The sequence below is a fragment of the Anarrhichthys ocellatus genome, unplaced genomic scaffold, assembly GCF_004355925.1.
Source record: "Anarrhichthys ocellatus isolate YVR2014 unplaced genomic scaffold, GSC_Weel_1.0 scaffold87, whole genome shotgun sequence".
Classification (NCBI taxonomy): Eukaryota; Metazoa; Chordata; class Actinopteri; order Perciformes; family Anarhichadidae; genus Anarrhichthys; species Anarrhichthys ocellatus.
Genome location: NW_022280117.1, coordinates 991,587 through 1,013,457, shown reverse-complemented (window position 1 = coordinate 1,013,457; position 21,871 = coordinate 991,587). Strand labels below are relative to the sequence as shown.

Below are 21,871 nucleotides of genomic sequence, written 5' to 3'. Positions count from 1 at the left end.
TTTTATTAGTCCAGCAGTGGGGAAATTTACAGGATTACAGCAGCATAGTGGAGTGTGTATATATATATATATATATATATATATATATATATATATATAAAGTATAGTGCAAACAAGAGACATAGTAAAAAAACTAAGATCAAAACAAGTATTATAAATAAGTAATAAAACAGTAAAGATTATTAAATATGTAAAAAATCCACAATAACTAAAATAGTATATATACAGAAATAAATAAACTAAGCTAAAACTAAACATTTATACTTGCTAGTAGCAGTATTACTACTTCTACTACAGTAATAGTATTCTTCTCCCATCACTATATATTTATAGCGAGTTGTGTCTCTTTAAACGGCCCCACATTCCAGTGGACCTTTAAACGTCACACACACGTGGGGGCGGTGCTGCGTTCAATGACCCCCTCCCCCAAAACCACGAGGCTCCGGTGTTGACAGGCCCGCGATCACCGCGTTCAGTCCGGCTTTCCTGCAGCTCACCGCCGCCACACGAAGCAGCACCGCGTCTCTCTCCGGTTGTAATGCCCGTGTATCGGCAGTAGAGTCGGTGGTTTTGTATCCACCGCTTTTAAAGCTTTATCAAAGCTCACAAAAGGATTAACGGCCGTGCGGGAATTCCGCCATCCGGTCCTTTTTCTTTTTTTTTTTGCAGCATCGAGCTAACCGGACAGACCCCGCCTTCTCTTCTTCATTTGTCAACAAAGGGGTTTGACAAAGCTCGGAGAAGCCCCGCCCCCATGTTTCCTTAAAAGGATGATTTGGCCATACACGGCCAACAAGCAAGCCGTGTGTAACCTCTTCTCATACGGTGCGTTCATACTTCCTCCGTCTGCCCGTTTAAAGCGGAGCTATCATGGCGGAGCGCGTCCAGCAGCAGCAGCAGCCTCCAGCCAAGCGGCTCTGCTGTAGATACAACGCGGCGTGTCGGCAAGGCCAGCGGGCCTTGGGGGCTCCGTGCGTCGGAGGCGGCGGCGGCGGCTCCGGAGCCTCGCACGGCGGAGAATCATCGAGCAAAACAACCCAGAACCCGGAGACCCTGCTGGACATCGCGGCGCGCAGAGTCGCGGAGAAGTGGCCGTTCCAGCGGGTGGAGGAGCGCTTCGAGCGGATCCCGGAGCCCGTGCAGAGGCGCATCGTGTACTGGTCGTTCCCGAGGAGCGAGCGGGAGATCTGCATGTACTCGTCGTTCAACAACACCGGCGGAGGAAGCGGGGAGGAGGTCGGAAGCGGTGGCGGGGAGAGCGGCGACGAAACGCGGCTGCCCTTCCGACGAGGCATCGCTCTGCTGGAGAGCGGCTGCGTGGACAACGTACTGCAAGTCGGTGAGTGGATGCGATGGAACCGGGCAAATATAACCCTCTTTGTGACAATTTAACCCACCCAGAAAACAAACAACGGGACTCACATTTAGGATTGAATATGGAGTGATGAAGGTGCATGAAGTGACCGGGGGTTTGACAACAAAAGGGTGAAAAGAGAGAGAGCCCACAATGGGGCTTTAAATCTGCTGTGTGCATGAATGGGAATGTGTGACTGGGGCATTTAAATCCCGTTGTGCTCGGGGGCCAGTTTGAAATGTAAAATGTTGGGTACAAAGCCTCCCAAAAAAAAAAAATCCTTTTAATTGCGTTGAAAATCAAGCTGTGGCTTCAACAAAAGAAATCCTCACATGTTTTCACATCTCAACACCACCAGACTTCATTGAGAAACTTCCCCAGAATGAGAATAAATAACCATATCTAATGTTTTCAGAGGTGTTAGTGAATTAGGCTAATGTGAGACACAAAAGTCAGATTATTGAAGCTGGTTTTGGGGTGAAGTCATGAGACTGGCAGCCAGAAATCCCCTAAAAGTGATGAATATATTCACTATGTTGAATTACTTGAGCTTACGTGGAAACATTTGGGCATTAATGCTCTTTTACATGCTTTAATATCACTATTTCTTGCTATGTGATCACATCAGGTTATGCTTTTGCTCTTCAGAAACATATCTTTTTTTAACATACGATTACATGAAGTATTGGGTAATAAGGGAAGTGCTGGGTTGGGTGTCAACTGACACACATTGCATTTGAATGAGTTGTTCTGAGCGTGGCACAGTTCTTGTTTATGCACGTTGTGTCTTTGTGGGCTCACATAGCTGTTTGATCAGCAGACACGTGCAGCTAATAAATGACTGAGTGAAATATGCAGCCTCACATTATCGCCGGTGTATATTTAGACGGAGAGCATCTACGGCGTGCTATTACTGGAATGCAGAGAATAACCAGTCAACGCGCTCTTTCCAGTTGCCGCACGTCGGTTTGTTTAAAACCCACCGAGAGGAGTGAAACAGGAACAGACACGTGTGTGTGTGTGTGTGTGTGTGTGTGTGTGTGTGTGTGCTGAACTGAACCTACAGCTGCAACTCTGCTCCACCAACAACACAATCAACAACTGTACCATTTGGTTTCACATCCATATATTTGGTAAGTTCATGTTCCCGGGCTCTCCTTTGAGATTTAAATGACCCAGCGCACATATCAGATGCCCAGCGTTCCCTTTGTCACTTTGTCACTTTGTCCCTATTTTCATGTTCATTTGTGTCTTTCAAGCTTCCTGTCGCCTCCAAAAAGGGAAAGGCAAACAAAAGCATCTTTTCACTCCCTTGTTACGCAGAGGAGATTTGGAAAGGAGGAAGCGTATTGAGCACAACGGTTCTTTTAAACGGGCCGTGATTCACACCAGTTTGCAGCCAATTGGTTCGCGTTTGTGTGTAATCAGCGGCGGTGAGGGCTTTGGCTGCAGCCGTCGCGGTGTTGAGTTGAGTTGAAGGGATAGTTTTCAGTTGGCAGCGTTTTATTATCAATGCATGCTTCAGCCCGGAGGTCTGCGAGTGTGTCTGTCACCTGTGAGCTGACCAGACTCAGGGACACCTTCTCAGGGAGCGTTGAGGGCTGTAATCCCATTACGCTGCATGGTTAATTTGAGTCGTAATGCAATCTGAACACTTGAGTGACTGCATGACACGCCCTCCCACCCAAATGCATGTGGGCTTTGTGAAGGGCCACTGGGAATACACACTCTCAACGCACACACACACACACACACACACACACACACAGAGGGAGGGTTTCTTTCTTGGCTGATTGCACCCCAGCCTGGAATTTGCTGGAAAAATAGAGCCAAGAAGTGATAAATAAAAGATGTAATCTCTCCACGTGTGGACCGTACCGGAGGAGGAGTTTGTGTTTCTCTCTCTCTCTCTCTCTCTCTCTCTCTCTCTCTCTCTCTCTCTCTCGCAGCAGACCTTGAGGAAATGAATTGGCACACATTTGCTGTGGACCCCTTAATGCTCCACAACAAACCCTCGCTGCTAATCAGTGCACAGATAAAGGCGGCCATTTTTTTTTTCTTCCTTACGAGAGCAAACACTTGCAGCTTGTCGAGGTTAGACTCGAGGGCTACTTTATTCCCCCGGTTGTTGCCAATATCATAGTTGGTGGAGATGTTATTGGACTACCAACACAGACCAAATAACAGAAGTGTGCTGCTGCGCCTGATGCGCTCCAGGCCACGGCGCCTTAATACCAAACAATAATAAAAGTGTCCAGAGCCGAATATTTTGACAAGAATTGAATCCTTTAAACCAGTTTCGAAGCACAAATACCAATAACTTCATGGTTCTCTCCTTCCTGCTTTTCCTTGTATTACATTCGAGCTCATGGAATAGTCTGGACTGCTGCTCAGACGAAACGAACTAGGACACTTTTCTGATATTTTACAAACCAAACAATTAAAGGAGAAGATGCATAATTAATATTCTGTCCTTGTTCCTGCTTGTTAACACGCACCAAGTCTCTGCAGTTGTAACGATTGCTGCAGTATCATCACAATACAGTTATTCCTCCATAACCGGTCATTGATGAGCGCTGTGCTTTACCATCAGTGATTTAATTGCCATAAACATTTCATTGAGTCTCTGATTGTCAAAGTCCAGGTTCTTGTGCAGACGATATAAAGACTTTTACAGATCAATGCATGAAATCTGATTCAAATCAGCCGTTTCTTAATCTACATCCATTGTGAAGGCTCATGCGGTTATATAACAAACTGCATCTTTAAACAAAGCTCAGACAGACGGCTTCCCTTTGAGACCAACGTCCTCCATTATCTCTTTCTGTCCTCGCTGTGGAAGACGAGCTGCTCTGGGGTGAAGTCAGTTTCATGCAGAGAAGCAGCTGAGAACACGAAAGCCGTTTCTCTAATTCAGTCTGCACTCCGGGTCAGAAAGCAGAAATCCATCCTGTGTGCAGAAACGGCAGCTTTCTACGAAGACTTCTGGATTTATTAGAGATATTTAAATCTGGACCAGACGAGTGCATCAACAGATATATTCCAGTGTTGTGGTCGGTAAAAGAGGCCTCGCTTCTTATTCATGAACACTTTATTGAAACTTTAAAAAGGTCAAACGCGGTGTCAGAGGAGGCTTTATCTCCGGCCTCGATGGATCAAGGCTTCACCGTGAACGCGACGTGGTCTCTGCTCGTGCACGGTGCACGTCTGAGCTGAAGTATAGACTACATGTTAAAGTACAGGCTGCAGTGTTTATGTGTCATATGTTTGCTACCCGTGTTATCAGGTCACATGGAAGCTGCTTGCACTCTACAAGAGGTCAAGTTCATACCTTTATGCAGTCAGAGGCTCTTCTCTCTGTGATTGATCTCATGTTAATGTGCTTCCAGCCGCAGCATCGGGTCAGAGGTCATTCAGACATCAATGCTGTTAGTATGCAGTGTTTGTTATTGATGGGAATATGTGAATCCCTCCGTCTCTCCTCGTCTTTCTTACTCACTCTGTTGGGGATCAGAACATGATATTCTACTATTGTTTATTCATCTAAAGAGAGCTTTTCAGACGGAGCGAGACCCATCGGGCGACCTACCCGTCTATCTATTGCTGCTTATTAATCATAGAAAAGAGACGCTCTGTGTAACTGCAGAACTCGCCTGAGAATCATTCAGTGAATGTTGTGTGTTCACACACGAGCTCGCTGCTAACAGGAACTGCTAATAGCTAATTCGGTACACTTTTAATCTGCCACAATGTGAACAAACGGAAGTTAAACGGCTTCCTTTCATCTCTTGAGAGAAGAATAGTTCTGGATGAGGTTGTGTCTACAACTCACTGACTCCATGGTGACATCAGAGCCCCACAACACCCAAATTATGGGAATTGTAGTTCCAAAACTAAGAGCATGCATTTTCTGTCTGGGAGAGATTTGTGTGAGTGATTTATTATTCTTTTTTTTGCACAGCCATACCAATTATAACGCAGCGTCCCCCTGACATGTTTTCACTGCGTTTACATCCACGCTACTGTCATTCAGTGCACTGAAGGTCCTCCCGTCTGTCACAGGCCTGCTGCTGCTCAGACAGACTGCTGATGGGGACTGACGCTCGGTGGACTGCTGGCCTATAAGTGTGCGTCTGTAGTTTCCAGAGTCACTCTGGTCCGTTTCTGTGCTCAGATGTTGGGTTCGGTTCGCCACACAGTGAGATCTGTCTCTCTGGTCTCTGGTGAGCGTCTGTCATCACGGGAACGAGACGCAGTCCAGCCAGAAATATGTGCCGGCTCGGCCCTGAAAAGGAGGTTCTGGCTCGACGGTCGTCCACTGAGGTGCAGTGTCCTAAAGACGAGTGTTCAGAAGTACTGGGAGCCTTCAGTAGAAGTACAAATACCACAATCTAGAAGTGCTGCTCACAGTAACACACTGTTAAGCTGCTGAATGCTCCACTATGTTCACCACAACGATGGCTGACTGCAGTGAGAGAAGAGAACACTTTGACTTTATTATAAAAATATTATCGCCTCCTCGGCTAAATCTCTGATATTGTGATACACTACATATTTATACACTTGACTGCTGAACTCAGCATATTGAATTAAACTTGAGCCAAGCATATCGAAGCACAATTTGTGCCATCACACACACACACACACACACACACACACACCCACACACGAAGCCTCAGGCCTTCTTGTGTACACACTGATTACTGCCGGCTCGCTCTCTCATCTGCAATTTTATGAAGAATCAATGAGTCTGTGCACACCTATTGAATGATGCAAAGCTTTGTAAGTATGCTGAGCGAGAGAGCGTGTACACACACACACACACACGCGCGCTCAGCCTTGCAGGTTGTTGATCAGCGTTAGTGGTGTATGCATAGCGCCTCAATATGCTTCTGCTTTGCAAGATCAATTTTTATTGGAGCCTCATCGGGCGCACGCTTTGAAACGAACGCTCGGCTGCATTTGCCGGCAGAAGCTGACGTTTTTGACAAATGGTTTCACACCACAGTGACCCTGCTGGTATAAAATTAAGGACAGAGGCAGCGGGTGTTTAAAGTCCTACAACTGGGTCAGTCTTCAGTTTTCCTGTTGCTGGTTGACGTGTTGGCGTTCTGTGCGGGTATTTTCCAGGTCGGTGTCAAAACAACACGAGGAACGTCACTGCGTTTTCCATTCCTGCCTCCACAGACAGAAGAAGCTTATTACGTGGCTTAAGCAGTTTAAAACGTGTTTGTTTTATAGTGGAGAGCAGGACTATTCGATATTCTTTTTGAAGGCTCAATGCTTTCGTACGTCTTTCAAAATTCTGATTTCTGACTAAATATTGTTTTAAAGGATAAATAGTTTCCTAAAGCAGCTGCTCACTGTAGTTTGTATCAAGCAAACAGGAGGAACTCGTGCATGTGTTGGGGCTATTCTCTACTGTTTGGTGCTCCAGTGAGTGTTTGTATGTGGGAGTGAGTCAGAATGAACTCCAGTGTGTTCATGGTGATGAAGGCTCACTGATGTGTTTTAAAGGAGCGCTATGGAGGAAGAGGAGGAAGAGATATCAGGCTAATTATAAGAAGGGTTCCTTGGGATTTATTGACAAGATGAATAATACGGAATATTACCATCATTTTCCTTTTAAGGTTGGTTTAGCATTTAATATTTGCTCATAATCTCTCGCCACAGCTGCTCCACACTGGTTTAGCCTCTCTCTCCACATCCATCCACGTCTCTCCGATCTGTATTCCTCTGCTGTGTCCCTTCATCATTAACCTTCAACTCGAGGAGGAGGAGGATCCCGTTTCTCCTCATCTCTTCTTCTTGGACACTAAATATTGCTGCTGCCGCTAATGTAAACACTGAGTGTCTGTACTCGTAGGGCTGCATCGAACTACTACTTTCATGTTCTACCAATCAGAAAATGAATTGTTTGTTCCATAACATGTCAGTAAATAGTGACCATCACCAAGATGTCGTCTACAAATATCTTGTTTTGTCTGACAAAAGTCTCTAAAGTCCCCAAAATATTCAGGTTTAGAGCTGCAGTGATTGGTTGATTAATAGTTGTCGTCATTTTAAAACAAAAATGCAAAAAATTCACTTGTTCAAGAAGTGTCTCAAATGTGAATATTTGATCATTGTCTTTGTCCTACGTGACCGTAAACTGATCACATATTTAGGTTTTTGGTTGGGCGAATAAAACGAGCAATATGGATGAATTATCTTGAGCTGATATTTTCACTACTTTGAGCGACAAAACAATGAATTGATAACGTAATATTCCAGGAGTTGCAGCTCTAGTCAGGTTCACTATCACATAGCATAAAGAAACCAGTAAATTGAGACATTTTTGCTTGAGAACGTACTTAATTGAAGCCAATTTAAGTCCGTGGATCAACTAATTGGTTTAGTAGTTTCAGCTCTAGACACACTGTTATTCTTCTGGGAGGAAGCAGTGGAGTGGTCTCTCTTTTTTATCTTCGTGGGGAGTTTCATTCAACCCCAGACTGTCCTCTCCTCACGGGACCGCTGGGCCTCGTGGGGTTGGTCTCCGAGGAGGAAGCGCCCTTCAGACCCCCTCGGCTCTGCAAACAGAGCGCTGTAGTTTACAACAGGTGGAGTGCTCCCAGCATTTCAAACACCGGCAAACTGCACGTTCTTGATCTTTCTAAAGAGGCTGAAGTCACAGATAGAGGAAACGAGTTAAATGTTTTCTGTGTGGAGCAGTGAATATGGAACGAGTGTGCACCAGAAGCTGCTTATGAGCACTGCTTACCTTTTTAATGGGAACTTGAAGGTGTCATCCATCAGAGGCTGTTATCGTGTAGCTCAGAGCATGCGTAATGAAGACTTGTGGTCCTCTCCTCCCTGGCTTCTCCTCAGACGTAGAAGCGGGTGATGCTGACTTCCTGTTCGACTACAAAAGTATGTCATCACTGCCGAGCCAGGGTGCAGCGGATATACAAGTCCTAAACACAATATTGACACATCATCATCTTTTGAGTTGATATAGTGAACTTATTTTGTTTATTTGTACATCCAGCCGTTACAGAGCAACGTGATCATTCATTAGGAGTTATGTTTGAGTTCACCTGGTGAATAGAAGTCCAATAGTCGCTCTCTTTTAGCTCCGTTTTTGGTCTCCTCCTCCAACTCCTGAGGGGAATATCTGTCTCTTTAGCTGCTAAATGCTCAGCTATGTTCACCAGCTAGTCTCTGAATGTGTCTGTCTGCTGTTTGCTGCTGAGCAGGTACAGTACAGTGGCTTTTTCCAGCTAACAGCAGTGAGAGTGAACCAGAACAGTAAATGTGTTGCTCAAATAGAGCCCAAACTCACTGTGAAGCTCTTTGAAGCTCTGAGGGGAGCTGCAGATTCGAGCTAACTAGCCTCCACTTTCCCAGTGAAATACAAGCACAATAGCACGATGGGTTCTCCCAAATATTTAAGGATGTAAAGGGACAGACGTTTTAAATTGCTAACGGTACATAACCAGCACTATGTGGGCCTGTTAAAAAGAGCTAAAACTGCTAAAGACCCTCAGATGTCAGTCAAACGTTGCCGTTGGAAAGTTTAGACTTTATTCATTCCACAAATCTATCCAGAAAAGAACTGTGTATGCAATGTAGTTTATATCTTGCCTCAAGCATAAACTGGAGAATTCATATCTGAACCTGCACGTGAACCTGCTCTGCCAGGTAACGCTCCTGCAACCTGCCCTCGGTATCTATAGGCCTGAGCTTGTTGAGCCCAGGGAGTGAAATCACCATCGCGTTTGCTGAGCCAAATTTACCAAGTTCCCAGAGTGTGTGTGTGTGTGTATGTGTGTGTGTGTGTGTGTGTGTGTGTGTGTGTGTGTGTGTCACATAATGTAAACCCATTGACTGCGAACCGGCACTGCTGTCACGGGACCCTTAACCATCTTCCTGCCTTCCGCCTCAGCTCTTCATCCTCCCGTCTGGTTTCAGTATTCTGCCTCTTTGCATGTTCCACCTTTTGTCTCTTGTAATAACTAGCTAATGATCTCGTTCTCCTGGTCCAGCTGTCACTCCCCGACCTGCAGCGTAGCTCGCTGACTCATAGACACGTCGCCCGGAAGCTTCAACAGGTGCAGCGTGTTCAAATTTGGACGAGTAACACCAGGTTTTAAGGTGCATCCCGAAACTATTCCACCTTGTATTTGTGGTCTAAACACATCGGGGCAAACTGTTGCACAACTTTGTTACAGTTTCCTCACGACTTTATCAGTCGATAGTCGTTACAGCTGAAAGAATTAACCACCAACTGTTTCGATAAGAGATGTGTTAACGTCACTTTTTAAGAAGAAATGTCAATATTATCATCACAATTAGCAGATAACGGCGTCGTATAAATGCAGCCGTTCACCATTATCTTGTTCCAGCTTCTCATTTGTTAGGATTTGCTGCTTTTCTTTGTCTCGTGTGATAATAAAGTGGATTTCTTTGTGTTTTGGACAGTTGGTCGGACAAAACAAGCGATATGAAGACAATAGATTCATGCTACGTACAGTAAGACTCCAACAAAATCCCAAAGTGAATTCATTTAAGCTGCGGATTGCAAAACAAAAATAAACTGTAGCTTCTGCCTGCTGTTAGCGCCACACGTTACAGCATTTTAAGCTCTGTGATTGGATGTTTCTTGCAGAAATGCACCTTGGGAGTCATAGTTAATGTCTCCTCTGTTGTTTTTACGTGCACAGGCTTGCAGTTCTACATTTTTCTGATGCAATATTTCATATTTTGAGCTTATTATTGAGAGAGTTGGATGAAATGCTTCAACTGCGTGTCACGTAACATCGTTTATGGGAAGAAAGATAAAGTGATGGAGCTTTTACTTCCACAACCAGAGGAATCTAAAATAGTTATCCCCACTTTGTAATTGTGTCAGTCCTCCCTGCCTTTTGAAAAGCCTCACCTTTCAAACTCTCTGGCCTCGGTTTATTACACAGGGCTTCTTGTAAATGTTTGAATTTTCCAGCTTAACTAGAAATGACATCTTCAGGGGTTGTTTTCTCAGACGTCCCTCCTTCCAGAGCCACAGGCGGAGTAGTGTGTTCCAAGACAAGCCAACTAACTGTATGTAAATAATCAGCAGATGGTTTGATAATGAAGATAATCGTCAGCTGCAGCCCTAATAATAATAAAGTATGATTATCAGCTCGACTATCGCTTTAAAAAACAAACCAGTCGCTCAAGAAAAGTCTTGCACGCCTGCGATGGCACAAGCTGCCACAAGCCCTGCGAACCCGGCCGGTATGTTTCCGGGGCATGCCCGGCATGCGCCTACAAGTTGAGTCATTGTTTTCATCTGTTTAAAGATGAGTAATGTCGTTAGTGACGCGATGGAGACGGGATGCACTCGAGAAGCGCATCGACTGGGCTTTAACGCGGTTAAAGAGCAGAGCAGGGAGGGGCGCTGGCGGTTAAAGGAGAAGGGTCACGTGAATGTGTGCAGCTGGAGTCCTGCTTAGAAAGTACACAAGTATTATCAGCAGAATGTATTGAAAGTATCAGCAGTAAAAGCACTCTTTGTGAGGTAGAAAGGGCCGTGATTAATGTAGTATTTTAACTTTTAACTACTTTATATACAGTGTAGTCCAGTGGTTCCCAACCTCGGGGTCGGGCTCCTCCAAAGGGCCACCAGATAAATATGAGGGGCCGTGAGAATATTAACGGGACAAAGAAGCTTTGAAACACAAATTTGCATTATTTTTGGGGGGATTTTTCTCTAATTTATGCTTTTTTCTTGTGAGATCATTTTACCAGAACAGTAGAGAGAGAGCTGAAGATTAACATCTGCACGTCTGAGCGGTCAGTTGGTGTAATCGGGCTCTTCTGTTTGTGTGTGAAGCGTTCGGTGATGATGGAGGACGGAGAGAAAAACATGATGAATCGCATCGTGGCAGCTGAACAGGAAGCTGCAGCTCCAGCTGGTAAACGCGGTGCAGCGAGAGTCGGTCGGTTAAAGGCGCTCCGACAGGAAGAGACGAGATAAAAGCGAGGCAACAGCCACGCCAGAAACGTGGAGCAAGCTTTTATCGTCACTTTAACCCAAGTAGAAGGAGGAGGTCGAGGGTGTGTAGCTCTGGTTTGATGCACTGCCATGATACGGTGTGGCCTGCATCCTGTTATGACAAAGAGGGGCCCCTCCTCCTCCTCCGTGACGCCGTGAAGGAAAGTATTCTTTCCTCCCGCAGACGTCGTGACGGCACGCTGACAGTTGAACGGTTTCTCTCCGTCGGCTGCAGACAAAGACAAGCCCGGATAATGTCGTTGGGCTAGTTGTTCAACACACATGCATGCATGATACATGTACAAAGGGCTGTATTCTATGGATGCTTACAGGTCTGAGCTGGTTTTAAAGTGTCGGATCATTCACAGTCAGCTGGATTTAAAGCGATTAATCACTTAAAGCGAATGTTTTCTGGTTCCAGCTCCACACAGTGGAGAGCTGCTCTTCTAGCTCTGACCGTGGAGGACGGTCCCGTTATAGAAATAGATCGGTGGTTTTGGGTGAAGTGGAAAATGAGTCTGGTCTTCTTTTGTGTTTTACAAATGATGATGATTCAAGAGAGGAAATGTTCCAGGAGAGGACTCGACTAGAACCTGAAATATTCTGGTGTTTGTTTAATTGTGACGTGTTTTCAGTTTGTCTCAAGAAGCCTTGAAGAGAAGCAAAGATGGGAGATTTAATTCTTCTTCACGTCTTCTGATTTCCCCTGCTCTGGTCCTGCATGAATTAATGCTGTATAGTAATAATCATCACACAATGATACAACATTTCATTAATTTATTCATATTTTATGGTTCCTTATTCTCAAGTCGTACACAAGCAGACATTTGACGACGTCTCCACTGCCTTGATTGATGGTTCCAGCTTCTCAAATTAGAAATGTTGCTGCATTTCACGGTCTTATATTATAATGAGTTAAATGTTTTGGACTGATCGTCAGAAAGAACAAGACATTTAAACTAGAAAATAATCCTAAATCTTGACCCTAAAGAGTGAACTATTCACAATAACTCTTAACGTTACCAAACACTTCCTGTAACGTTGTTTGCAGACATGAATTAGTTGAACGAGTTAACGGGAGTGTTGAGCCTGATAACGACATCTGATGCGAGATGTTCTGAGTCATAGTTCACAGCATTAAGGAAGTGAACCTTTAGTTGCTTCTCACTTTATGACCTCATGGTCTCACTTTTATGTGTGTGTGTGTGAGTGTGTGTGTGTGTGAATGTGGAGATATGAAAATATTCTTACTGGAAAGCGTTAAACGGTCACATCTGGTTTTTAAAAAAGTTATTTTAACCGTTTAGCTTTCTATTTTCTACTATCAGCTGTCCTCCATACAGGCTGCCTCCACTGCACACACCATCATATAACACACACACACACACACACACTGGTACACAGTACAGGCTGTTGGCTTGTACTGTAGTATACTGAAAGTGTGTGTGTGTATGTGTGTGTGTGTGTGTGTGTGTGTGTGTTTTCCTCTTGCTCATTATGTTGTGTATATATATATATTCTTTATTTAATAAACATATTGTGGCTGTTTTTAAAATGAAGTATTTGCTCTCTTGCCAAGAGATGGATGAGACGATTGACACCACTCTGATGTCTGTACGTAGTTAGCTTAGCTTAGCATAAAGACTGGAGGCAGGGGGAAGCAGCTAGCCTAGCAGCAAGTCACTTCCTCCGTCTAATATTTATTTTATATTCATGTGAAAACATCTCCTTAAAACAACGGGATTTATTCAAGTTTCTCACCAACACTACAATTTACAAGATTACATTTTAACGTTATAATTGACCTTAGTTTTTACTGAGCAGAGCCTGAACGCATTTTAATGTAACTAAACGGAACCTCTGTGCGTTAGCGGTTAGCTGTTAGCATTATTAGCTTTCCTCCTGCCGGTTTCAACACAGATTTACACCACTAATTTATACTTTTTTAAATATATATTCAAGATATCACTTGTATTATTAGTGAGCTAGCTGTCCCTCCCCCTAATTCCAGTCTTTATGCTAAGCTAAGCTAGCTGCTATTGGTTTCATATATGTGGTAAACATGAGACCGTCAACCTATTCCTCTCACGTACACGATTCAGAGGATATTAGCATCACGATTTAATAAACGGCAATCAGATCGACATGTAAGCAAACACTAAAAGCTTTTTATTTGATTTCATTGGTGTCTTGGTGGGATTCCTGCGCTCATTAGCAGCAGAGAGAGGATCTCTGTGGAGACCGGCTGCATCTCCGGAGGGGGAACAAATGCATTTGGAGAGGATCTGCTGATGGTCCTCAGAGGCCAAACAAATGACTTTCAGCGAGCACGTCGGGAACAGACAGCACTCAAACAAACGCTATTAAAAGTAGAGCGCTTCCAATCCTCTTCGGTCCCTTTTTAGCAGCGTGTTGTGAAGCCTCTGATGGCCGTTACTTATCTCAGCAAAGACACAAATACACGCTGTGAGATCCTCCACGGAGCAGCCCGATGTGCCCCGCCGCTTGTTTTCTGAGTTATTAATACGTTTACTCAAGTACAAATGTCAGGTACTTGTACTTTACTTGAATACTTCTACTCTACTACATACTCAGAGGTAAATGTGTGTGTATATGTATGTATATATATACTGTGCTTTTTACTGCAGTACTTTTATCTGACTTGAGTTACTTTGCAGACTTATAAAACATAACAATGCATCGTGTTTATTAAACTACCAAACTATATTTAAAATAGTTCTAATGTATTATTATTAATACATTATATATAATAGTAAAACACTCACATCGGCCATTTTTTATTATTTTGAGTACTTAAACCTTTGATTACATTTAGCTGATAATACCTGCATACTTGTTTTAAAGTAATATTTAGGACTTGTAGAGTATTTTCACAGTGTGGTATTAGTACATGTACATTAACAAGATAGTACTTCTGTGTTTAAGCTGCTGTCTGTTAATACATGTGTCTGCACACGGTGCTCACATGTAGGTTCTCTAACTTCCCCAGGGGCCCCCGAACTCCAGGGGCCCCCAAGAGCCACAAGCTGACTGTGTCAACACGTTTGTGCTAGTTTTTATTTTTTATTTTGAGTGTGAAGCGGAGAATCAATCGACGTGATAAAGAGTTTAATAAGCTGACGATGCCTTGTGTTGATGAGGCTCCTTTTGTTTTAAAACCTTCTTTAATTAATATGTTCAAATTACACACACACACACACACACACACACACACACACACGGGGCTTCAGCAGGGGTCCTGAACTTAATTTTGCCCTGAAGTCCCCAAATACATCAATTGAGCCAAGGCTAACGCTGTATCACGATGTAATTGTAGTCTTCATCATTCACACACCAAACTCTTACTGGAATAATCAGAAAAATATGATCTGATGAATCAATGCTGAAGAACTTTAAAGGAGTCTGAGGCGAGTGTAGCGTCTGTGAGTGCTTTGAGAGTTTGTTTTTAGTCATTTATTCATGCTGATGAAACCACTGAGACGTGGTTGTTGAGAGGAACACCAGATGATTATTGAGTCATTCTTTCAGTGCGGTGGCGCTTCTTCTCAAAGAGTTTCCAGTTAGTTGCCGCTATGAGTCGTTTATTCTGTCCGAGTGACGAGACCGATCGCAGCGCCGCGTGTGTCGTGAAGGCGGCCCTCTTTGTTTTTCTGACCGAGCTGAGGAATTTCAGTCGGCTCGGTGGAGGAGGACTCCTTCCTCCGTGTTGTATTTCAGTGCAGTTTGTTATTTCTAGGCCGGACTGCAGGAAGAAGAAGCAGTTCACTGTTAACTATATTTAAAAAAGACAAAAGATTAGTGCTGCCAGGTGTATTTATGGTCATACAGACAAAGACATCAGCAGAGCGTTGATTAGCATGTTAACGCTTAAAGGAGCTGCTGGCTCCTTAAGAGGGTCACAGATTGACCCAGTTAACACAAACCCTCATTGATCTCATTTTGAGCTCACATGGAGGTGCATCTTCAAGCTCCTTACCCCACACACACACACACACACACACACACACACACACACCGACCCCCCTGTCCATTAACACATTACCTTGTTAGCTGCCGGCTTTCAGACCCAGTTGACCGAAGCTTGACCGGCCGGCTGTTCTTAGTTTTCGGCTGCTAACGGTTAGCAAAGAGCAGCTGACTAGCCTCCGTACTGGTTTTTATTGGTTCCCATGGCGGTGCATGATCCAATCAAAGGGCCATTCAGTTCTCGTCTCTTTTGATGGTGCTAGCCTCACAGGAATCGGTTAGCACTAGCGTAGCCCCCACACCACTGTGTAACTGGAGGCTGATGCAGATGGTAATCAGCCCGCCGTGACTATTGAGTGGTTGTTTACTTCTCCTTCCTACAGCCCCACAGGTGCCTCTGCATCTCCACGGGTCACAGATTAGGTTCCCCATTGTTGCCAGAAGTACACACACACACACACACACACACACACACACACACCTTGGCCGAGAGGCTCTCACTTCCGCCTGACTGGCCAGCTTTGGACTGAATGGCTGACTGGTTCGTGGTAGAGGTGTGTGGGGGGGCGGGGTTTGGTTGGTCTATCTGGCTTTTGTGTGCCGAGAGTTAAATGAAGGCTTTGGCCACATAGCTGAGAAATGACCCCCTGCAGCCACAGCTTGAGCGGGCGATGCTGCACACAGCCGTGAAGGTCTCCTCAGGCTGAACCCTGTAGGGAGCTGAGACGCTGCTCTTTCACAGGCAAACACCCCCCCCCACCCCACTGAGACAGCCTCCTCACTTAATCCTATAGAGACGGCTTAAATTGATTACCTCGGGCTTAATTGGGAGTGAAGTGTTAAACCGCGGTGTGTCCAGGCGAGTTATCTGCAGGGCCTGAGAAGTTTGATAAACGCAGTGAATGTAGGTTCTTTAAAAAAGCATTTAAAATGTAACTTGCATATATCTTTTTCTGTATTTTCTCTCTCAACGTTCTCATAGCCGATCGCACTCTGTCAGTAGACGTTCTACACCTTCTCATAGACTTAAAGTGAGATTGTTTCTGTTGGATTTTGCTAGAGGAGGTTGTTCAATCTCTCTTTGTGGAGCTTCAGTCAGCGCCGTCGGACACTACAGTCACTGCTGCAGATAGAACGTTAGTTGTGTAACACATTACCCTGATTGTTTTGTTTTGCAGAGAGTTGGCTGATAAGATTGATGCCACTCTCATGTCTGCACAGTAATGTTTTACAGCTGGAGCCAGCAGCCGGTTAGCTTAGCTTAGCATATAGACTACAAACGTGCAGGGGGGGGGGGGACTGCTAGCCTGGCTCTGTCCAAACAAATTTCTCTAGCAGCACCTCTGAAGCTCACAGTATAAATAATATGTGCTGCACTATTTGTTGTCAAGATGCAGTGACCTCCTGCCAGGCTAGCTGTCTCCCCCTGCTTCCAGTCTTTATGCTAAGCTAAGCTAACTCATCTCCTGGTTCCTGGTAATATAACTCCTGGCACGAAAGTCAATATTTCCCCAAACATTGAACAAAATATATCATTAGGAATTATTGTTATATTGCTGGGAATGTGATATAGTAATACATAGTTGCGTCCCTGCTGGTTTTCCATCTTTCTTTCGTACTTTTTCATTCGGCGTTGACTTTTAAAGGTCTGATAAAGTCTTAAATATAACTCTGTGAACTCTGTGTGTTTCTTTTGGGGAGTGAAGGAGTTAAGTTTGGTTGCTACGCAGTGCACAGAGACGTATTATGCAAGCTGTGTGGAGCGCAGACATGGAGAGAGGAAGTGCATTACAGAATGCTGAGCTCAGGGCTTTGGCTAGCCGCCAAGCGCACGCACACACACACACACACACACACACACACACACACACACACACACACACACACACTCAGCTGAGGGCATACCGATTTTTCCAGCAGCACAGCGCTCCTCCTCCTCCTCCTCGTCCTCGAGTCACTCTCTCTCTCTTTCTGTTACGTCAGTAGTTCAGCTGTGGGCCAGGCATGACTGGGGCAGCATGCTTTTCTCTGTGTGTGTGTTTTAAAAGACAGGATGTGGATTTTGTGCAATCCAGTGCTTGTGCAGCAGCAGAACAGACATGTCGGTTTCACTCTCGGATGGTGTCTCGTCTTTGTGTTTAGCTCAGCTCTGATCACTTTAAGCTCCACCACATAGTCAGACACCTACTCTGTTTACAGCCATCTTCCACCCAGCAGGGTTGATATGTGTCAGCTCTGTGGTGTGTGTGTGTGAAGGGAAACCGTACCTCACAGCTAATGTTCCAGCGTGAACAACTGCTGGTATTGTGTGCACCTGTTTGTTTGCGTTCACTTTCTGACATGTGTATATTCTGTGTGAGGCTCACCTTGATACACCGGTTTATACGTATGACGCTTTCCTGTTTACATCTCTGTCATCGAGCGTAAACCATCGCAGTGATTGGATTAAAAAGCTGAGTTTCAGCTCTGTTATAGTTTGAGTGTGCGCTGTCGTTCTCCGTCTGCTTCCAGTTGGTTTAAACTCCCCCACAGACGGGATGTTTGATCGAGTGTTTTCCATTTTCTTTGGTTCAAGCTAACATCTAATAATGCTGTCTGTCTTCTGTCACTCAGTTTGCGTGACAACATGATGCAAGAGAAGTACTTCTTGCTGCATTGCTTTCCTTAAAATGCTTTAGTCCAACGGTGGCAGCTCAGCCATGTGTTTTAATCAGAGTAACTGTATCGTATGTTGTGTCTTAAAGAACTATATGCTCCCTTCAGTGAAACTGAAACAGCACAGACGTTCACATTCTGCTAAATGTACGTACACGGATGATAAACTCCCACCGTTTGCAGCAGTTCTGCTTCTGACGCATCTGTAATCTCTGGTGACCCACTAACCAAGTCAGATACATACGTTTACTCACATAGATTGTCTACTTCTTGTCATTACAGAAGTATTTTGCTCAAACAGTTTGCCGTCTGGTTTGACACAATACCGTAGCTCCGACGTGCAGCTTCTGTTCTTTCAAATCTATGTTAGTTAGTCTTTAGGGTTTCTGTTGGATTGGAAAATGATCCTCATCATCGTTTATTTTACTGTCGGAGACTCGGATACCTGAGCTTCAAGAAATCAGACTTCAAGAAGCAAGTTTCAGGTCAAATCCACATTGAAAAGTGCTCCTCCATCTTTGTTTACATTCCACCAACCCTAGAGGTTTCATCTTGTGAGGGGTTCACTGTACTGAAGCGGGTCTCGCTGCCTTGCGGTGAAGTGATCCCGTCAGTCCTCGGGGTTAAGGAAAGCACTCGAGGTGTTGTGGAAGGGAAATGAAAAAGGAAATGAGAATATTTGGTGGAGCTTTAGTCTCGCCTCCCTGTGGTTTCACTCATCTGTCTTTCTCTTAAATGTCGCTCTGCTTCTTTCACGTCTCTCACCGGATCAAAGTCGGGTCGAGCCGCTGTGATCGGGAGTATCTGGTTTGATGTTTCAGCACAGAGTCAATCAGAAACAGATGCAAAGGTAGAAAAGTAGTTAAAGTGTTCTTTTCTTTGGCATTTAAAGGGACAGAGTAGCATTTAGGGGATCTGTTGGTAGAAATGGAATATAATAGGTTTGTTTAGTGTATAATCATCTGAAAATAGTTATTTTTTTGAAGGAACCTTTTCATGGAGCGGGCTGCCATGTTTCTACAGTAGCCCAGAAAGGACAAACCAAACACTGGCTCTAGATAAGCAAGTTTGTAGACTGGGAGCTTTGAGGAGCGTTTTAGCATCTTTCTTGTTTGTGTTTTGGTTAACTCTTGCTGCTCATAGCGCCGTTTTCAGCGTAAAAAATCCCCCGTACACTTCCTGTCCAGCACCAAAAGGCAGACAGACACATTCAGAGACGAGCTGGTGAACATCGTGGAGCATTCAGCAGCTAAAGAGACAGTTGTCTCCCTCAGGATTTGGTGGCGGAGACCAAAAACGGAGCTAAAAGAGAGAGAATACTGCATGCCTGCTCTCGTGTGCTCGGCTTTTTGTTTGTGAGCTTCCGGTTTCACCCGTCTTCTGTAATGTGATGGGATTTTATGTCAAGTTTTAAGACATTTTGACGATTGTCTGCATTTGACACGTCCTGCTCTGCATGATGCTGCCTTATACTCATCTAAGCCTTTGATCATGTTCCGCTGTTCACGTTTCGCTTTCTCCTTTTGTAGATTTAAATGTTGTATTTGTTGTTTTTTGGCTGATTTAACATCAGGTCTGAGGGACAACAGTATAAAATGTGCCTAATTTTGGCAAAAACGTGACTACAAATTCAGCCATAGTGTCGTAAAAAGTGAAATGTCGGCTAAAACATTTAGTTTAAAGTGAGCGTTTTCATTTTATTTTGTACAGAAGCTAGCCAGTGAAGTGTCTCATTACCTTCAGATGGTTAACAGTGAATATTTCCTGTTTCTCTGCAGGGTTTCACCTCAGCGGCACAGTGAGGGAACCGGCCACGTCTTCGGAGCCCGAGCTCGTCTGCAACGTCAGCGTCAGCTTCGACCGCTGCAAAATCACCGCGGTGACGTGCGGCTGCGGCAACAAAGACATCTTCTACTGCGCCCACGTGGTGGCGCTGTCGCTGTACCGAGTACGGAAGCCCGAGCAGGTCAAACTGCGCCTGCCCATCTCAGAGACTCTTTTCCAGATGAACAGAGATCAGCTGCAGAAGTTTGTTCAGTACCTGATCACGGTGCACCACACCGAGGTGCTGCCGACGGCACAGAAGCTGGCCGACGAAATCCTGTCGCAGAACTCTGAGATCAACCAGGTCCACGGTGAGTCGATGGTGGTGGTTGTTTGTGATTTAAACATGCGTGGAAGTACAGACGCCAACGAGCAGAAGCAGGTACTTGTGTTAGGTTTCCTCCATCTCGCTCCGGTGGAGGTCCAGCTGGAGGCTGACGTCCTCGGAGACGACTCGGGGGGGAAAAAAACAAGCTGTTGAGGGAGAACGGGAGGGAACACACACACACACACACACACACTTAAATGATGACTCATATGCATGAAGTGGGGAAAGTTTTGAGGTGACTCTATTTATGCGTTTGGATTGTTGTGCTGTGTTGTTGTATACTGCGGCATAGTTAGTGTTTTATGGCTGGAGCTGCAAAGATTCATTGATTATTGGATTAGTTGTGAACATTTAAAACTGTTTTGATTGCAGTTAGATTGTCTTTTAGTACTTTTATGTCCACTTTGGAAACAGAACCTATAGAACCCACTCTGCTTTTAGACCCCGTGGGTTTTATTGTTTAGTGATATTTAAGTGTTGCAGGCTGGTTATTGTTGCAGAGTTTATGGTATTAATCAGTGTTCGATGGTAACCAGTACTGCATTAATGCATTCATGCAGAGGGTGAGCTATGTGCTGACGAGGCGTTTTCATGTCTGCTCCTCCATGAACAGACCGTTACTGTTCACTGCATTTATACAACAATATTTTAGTACTTCAGTCCAGATTAGAGGTACTTTTACTTGAGTATTTACATTTTCTGCTGCTTTATTCTATTCTACTGCAATGCATTTATTTGTTAACGTTTTTTTTACTAGTAAATTTGCAGATTCTGTTTATTAATTCAGAATATAATCAAATAATCTCTGATGTATTAACATAGATGAAGACTTTATTGTTTGTTCTCAAGCTACCCAGCAATATATTAGGTGATGAACACATTAATGCATCAATTATGATTACAATCCAATAATTTAGTATTGAGTGTCGTGCATATTTAGTACTTTTAGGTACATTTTTTTAAATATTTTGAATGCAGGACTTTAACAGAGTGAGTTTTTCTACTTTTCACACACGTATAAGGTCAGCGTGCTTCTTCCACCACTGCATGTAATAAACTGATAAGTGAATATGAGTGTCTGTGTCTAACTGACTGGTTTCCTTTGAGCAGGAGCTCCAGATCCGACGGCGGGCGCCAGCGTGGACGATGACAACTGCTGGCATCTGGACGAGGAGCAGGTTCAGGAGCAGGTCAAGCTCTTCCTCTCCCAGGGCGGGTACCACGGCTCGGGGAAGCAGCTCAACTTACTGTTCAGCAAGGTAACAGAGTCACCCACACACACACACACACACAGACACACACACACACGCGTCATCGTGCTACGATTACCCACAATGCACCTCAAATGTCTCCGCAGGTGAGGGAGATGCTGAAGATGAGGGACTCCAACGGAGCTCGCATGTTGACGCTGATCACAGAGCAGTTCATGGGCGACCCCAGACTGGCACTGTGGAGGCAACAGGGAACCACCATGACTGACAAGTACAGGCAGCTGTGGGATGAACTAGGTAACGCACACACACACTCACACACTCACACACACACACACACACACACACAGCAGTTTATTTTGTGACTTCAACCAGTCAATATGTCAATTCTTCTGATTTAAATGTCTAAAATCAAACTACTACATCTGGGAAAATAAAGGTAAAAAAAGTAAATTAAAATAAAATGTCTGAAAACGACAACATCTGTCATTTTA

General features: G+C 44.5%; 1 protein-coding gene across 2 annotated transcripts in view; it reads left to right on the top strand.

Annotated features, from left to right (window-relative positions):
* The first annotated feature begins 418 nt into the window (after positions 1-418).
* LOC116398652 (zinc finger SWIM domain-containing protein 6-like) overlaps positions 419-21,871 on the top strand; it is a 35,991-nt gene continuing 14,538 nt past the window's right edge. For both annotated transcript variants that reach the window (XM_031875143.1, XM_031875142.1), the window contains exons 1-4: positions 419-1,339; positions 19,793-20,149; positions 21,277-21,425; positions 21,524-21,674. In XM_031875143.1, coding sequence (XP_031731003.1) covers positions 871-1,339; positions 19,793-20,149; positions 21,277-21,425; positions 21,524-21,674 — 1,126 coding nt within the window. In that variant the 5' untranslated portion in view covers positions 419-870. The remainder of the gene's footprint in view (positions 1,340-19,792; positions 20,150-21,276; positions 21,426-21,523; positions 21,675-21,871) is intronic.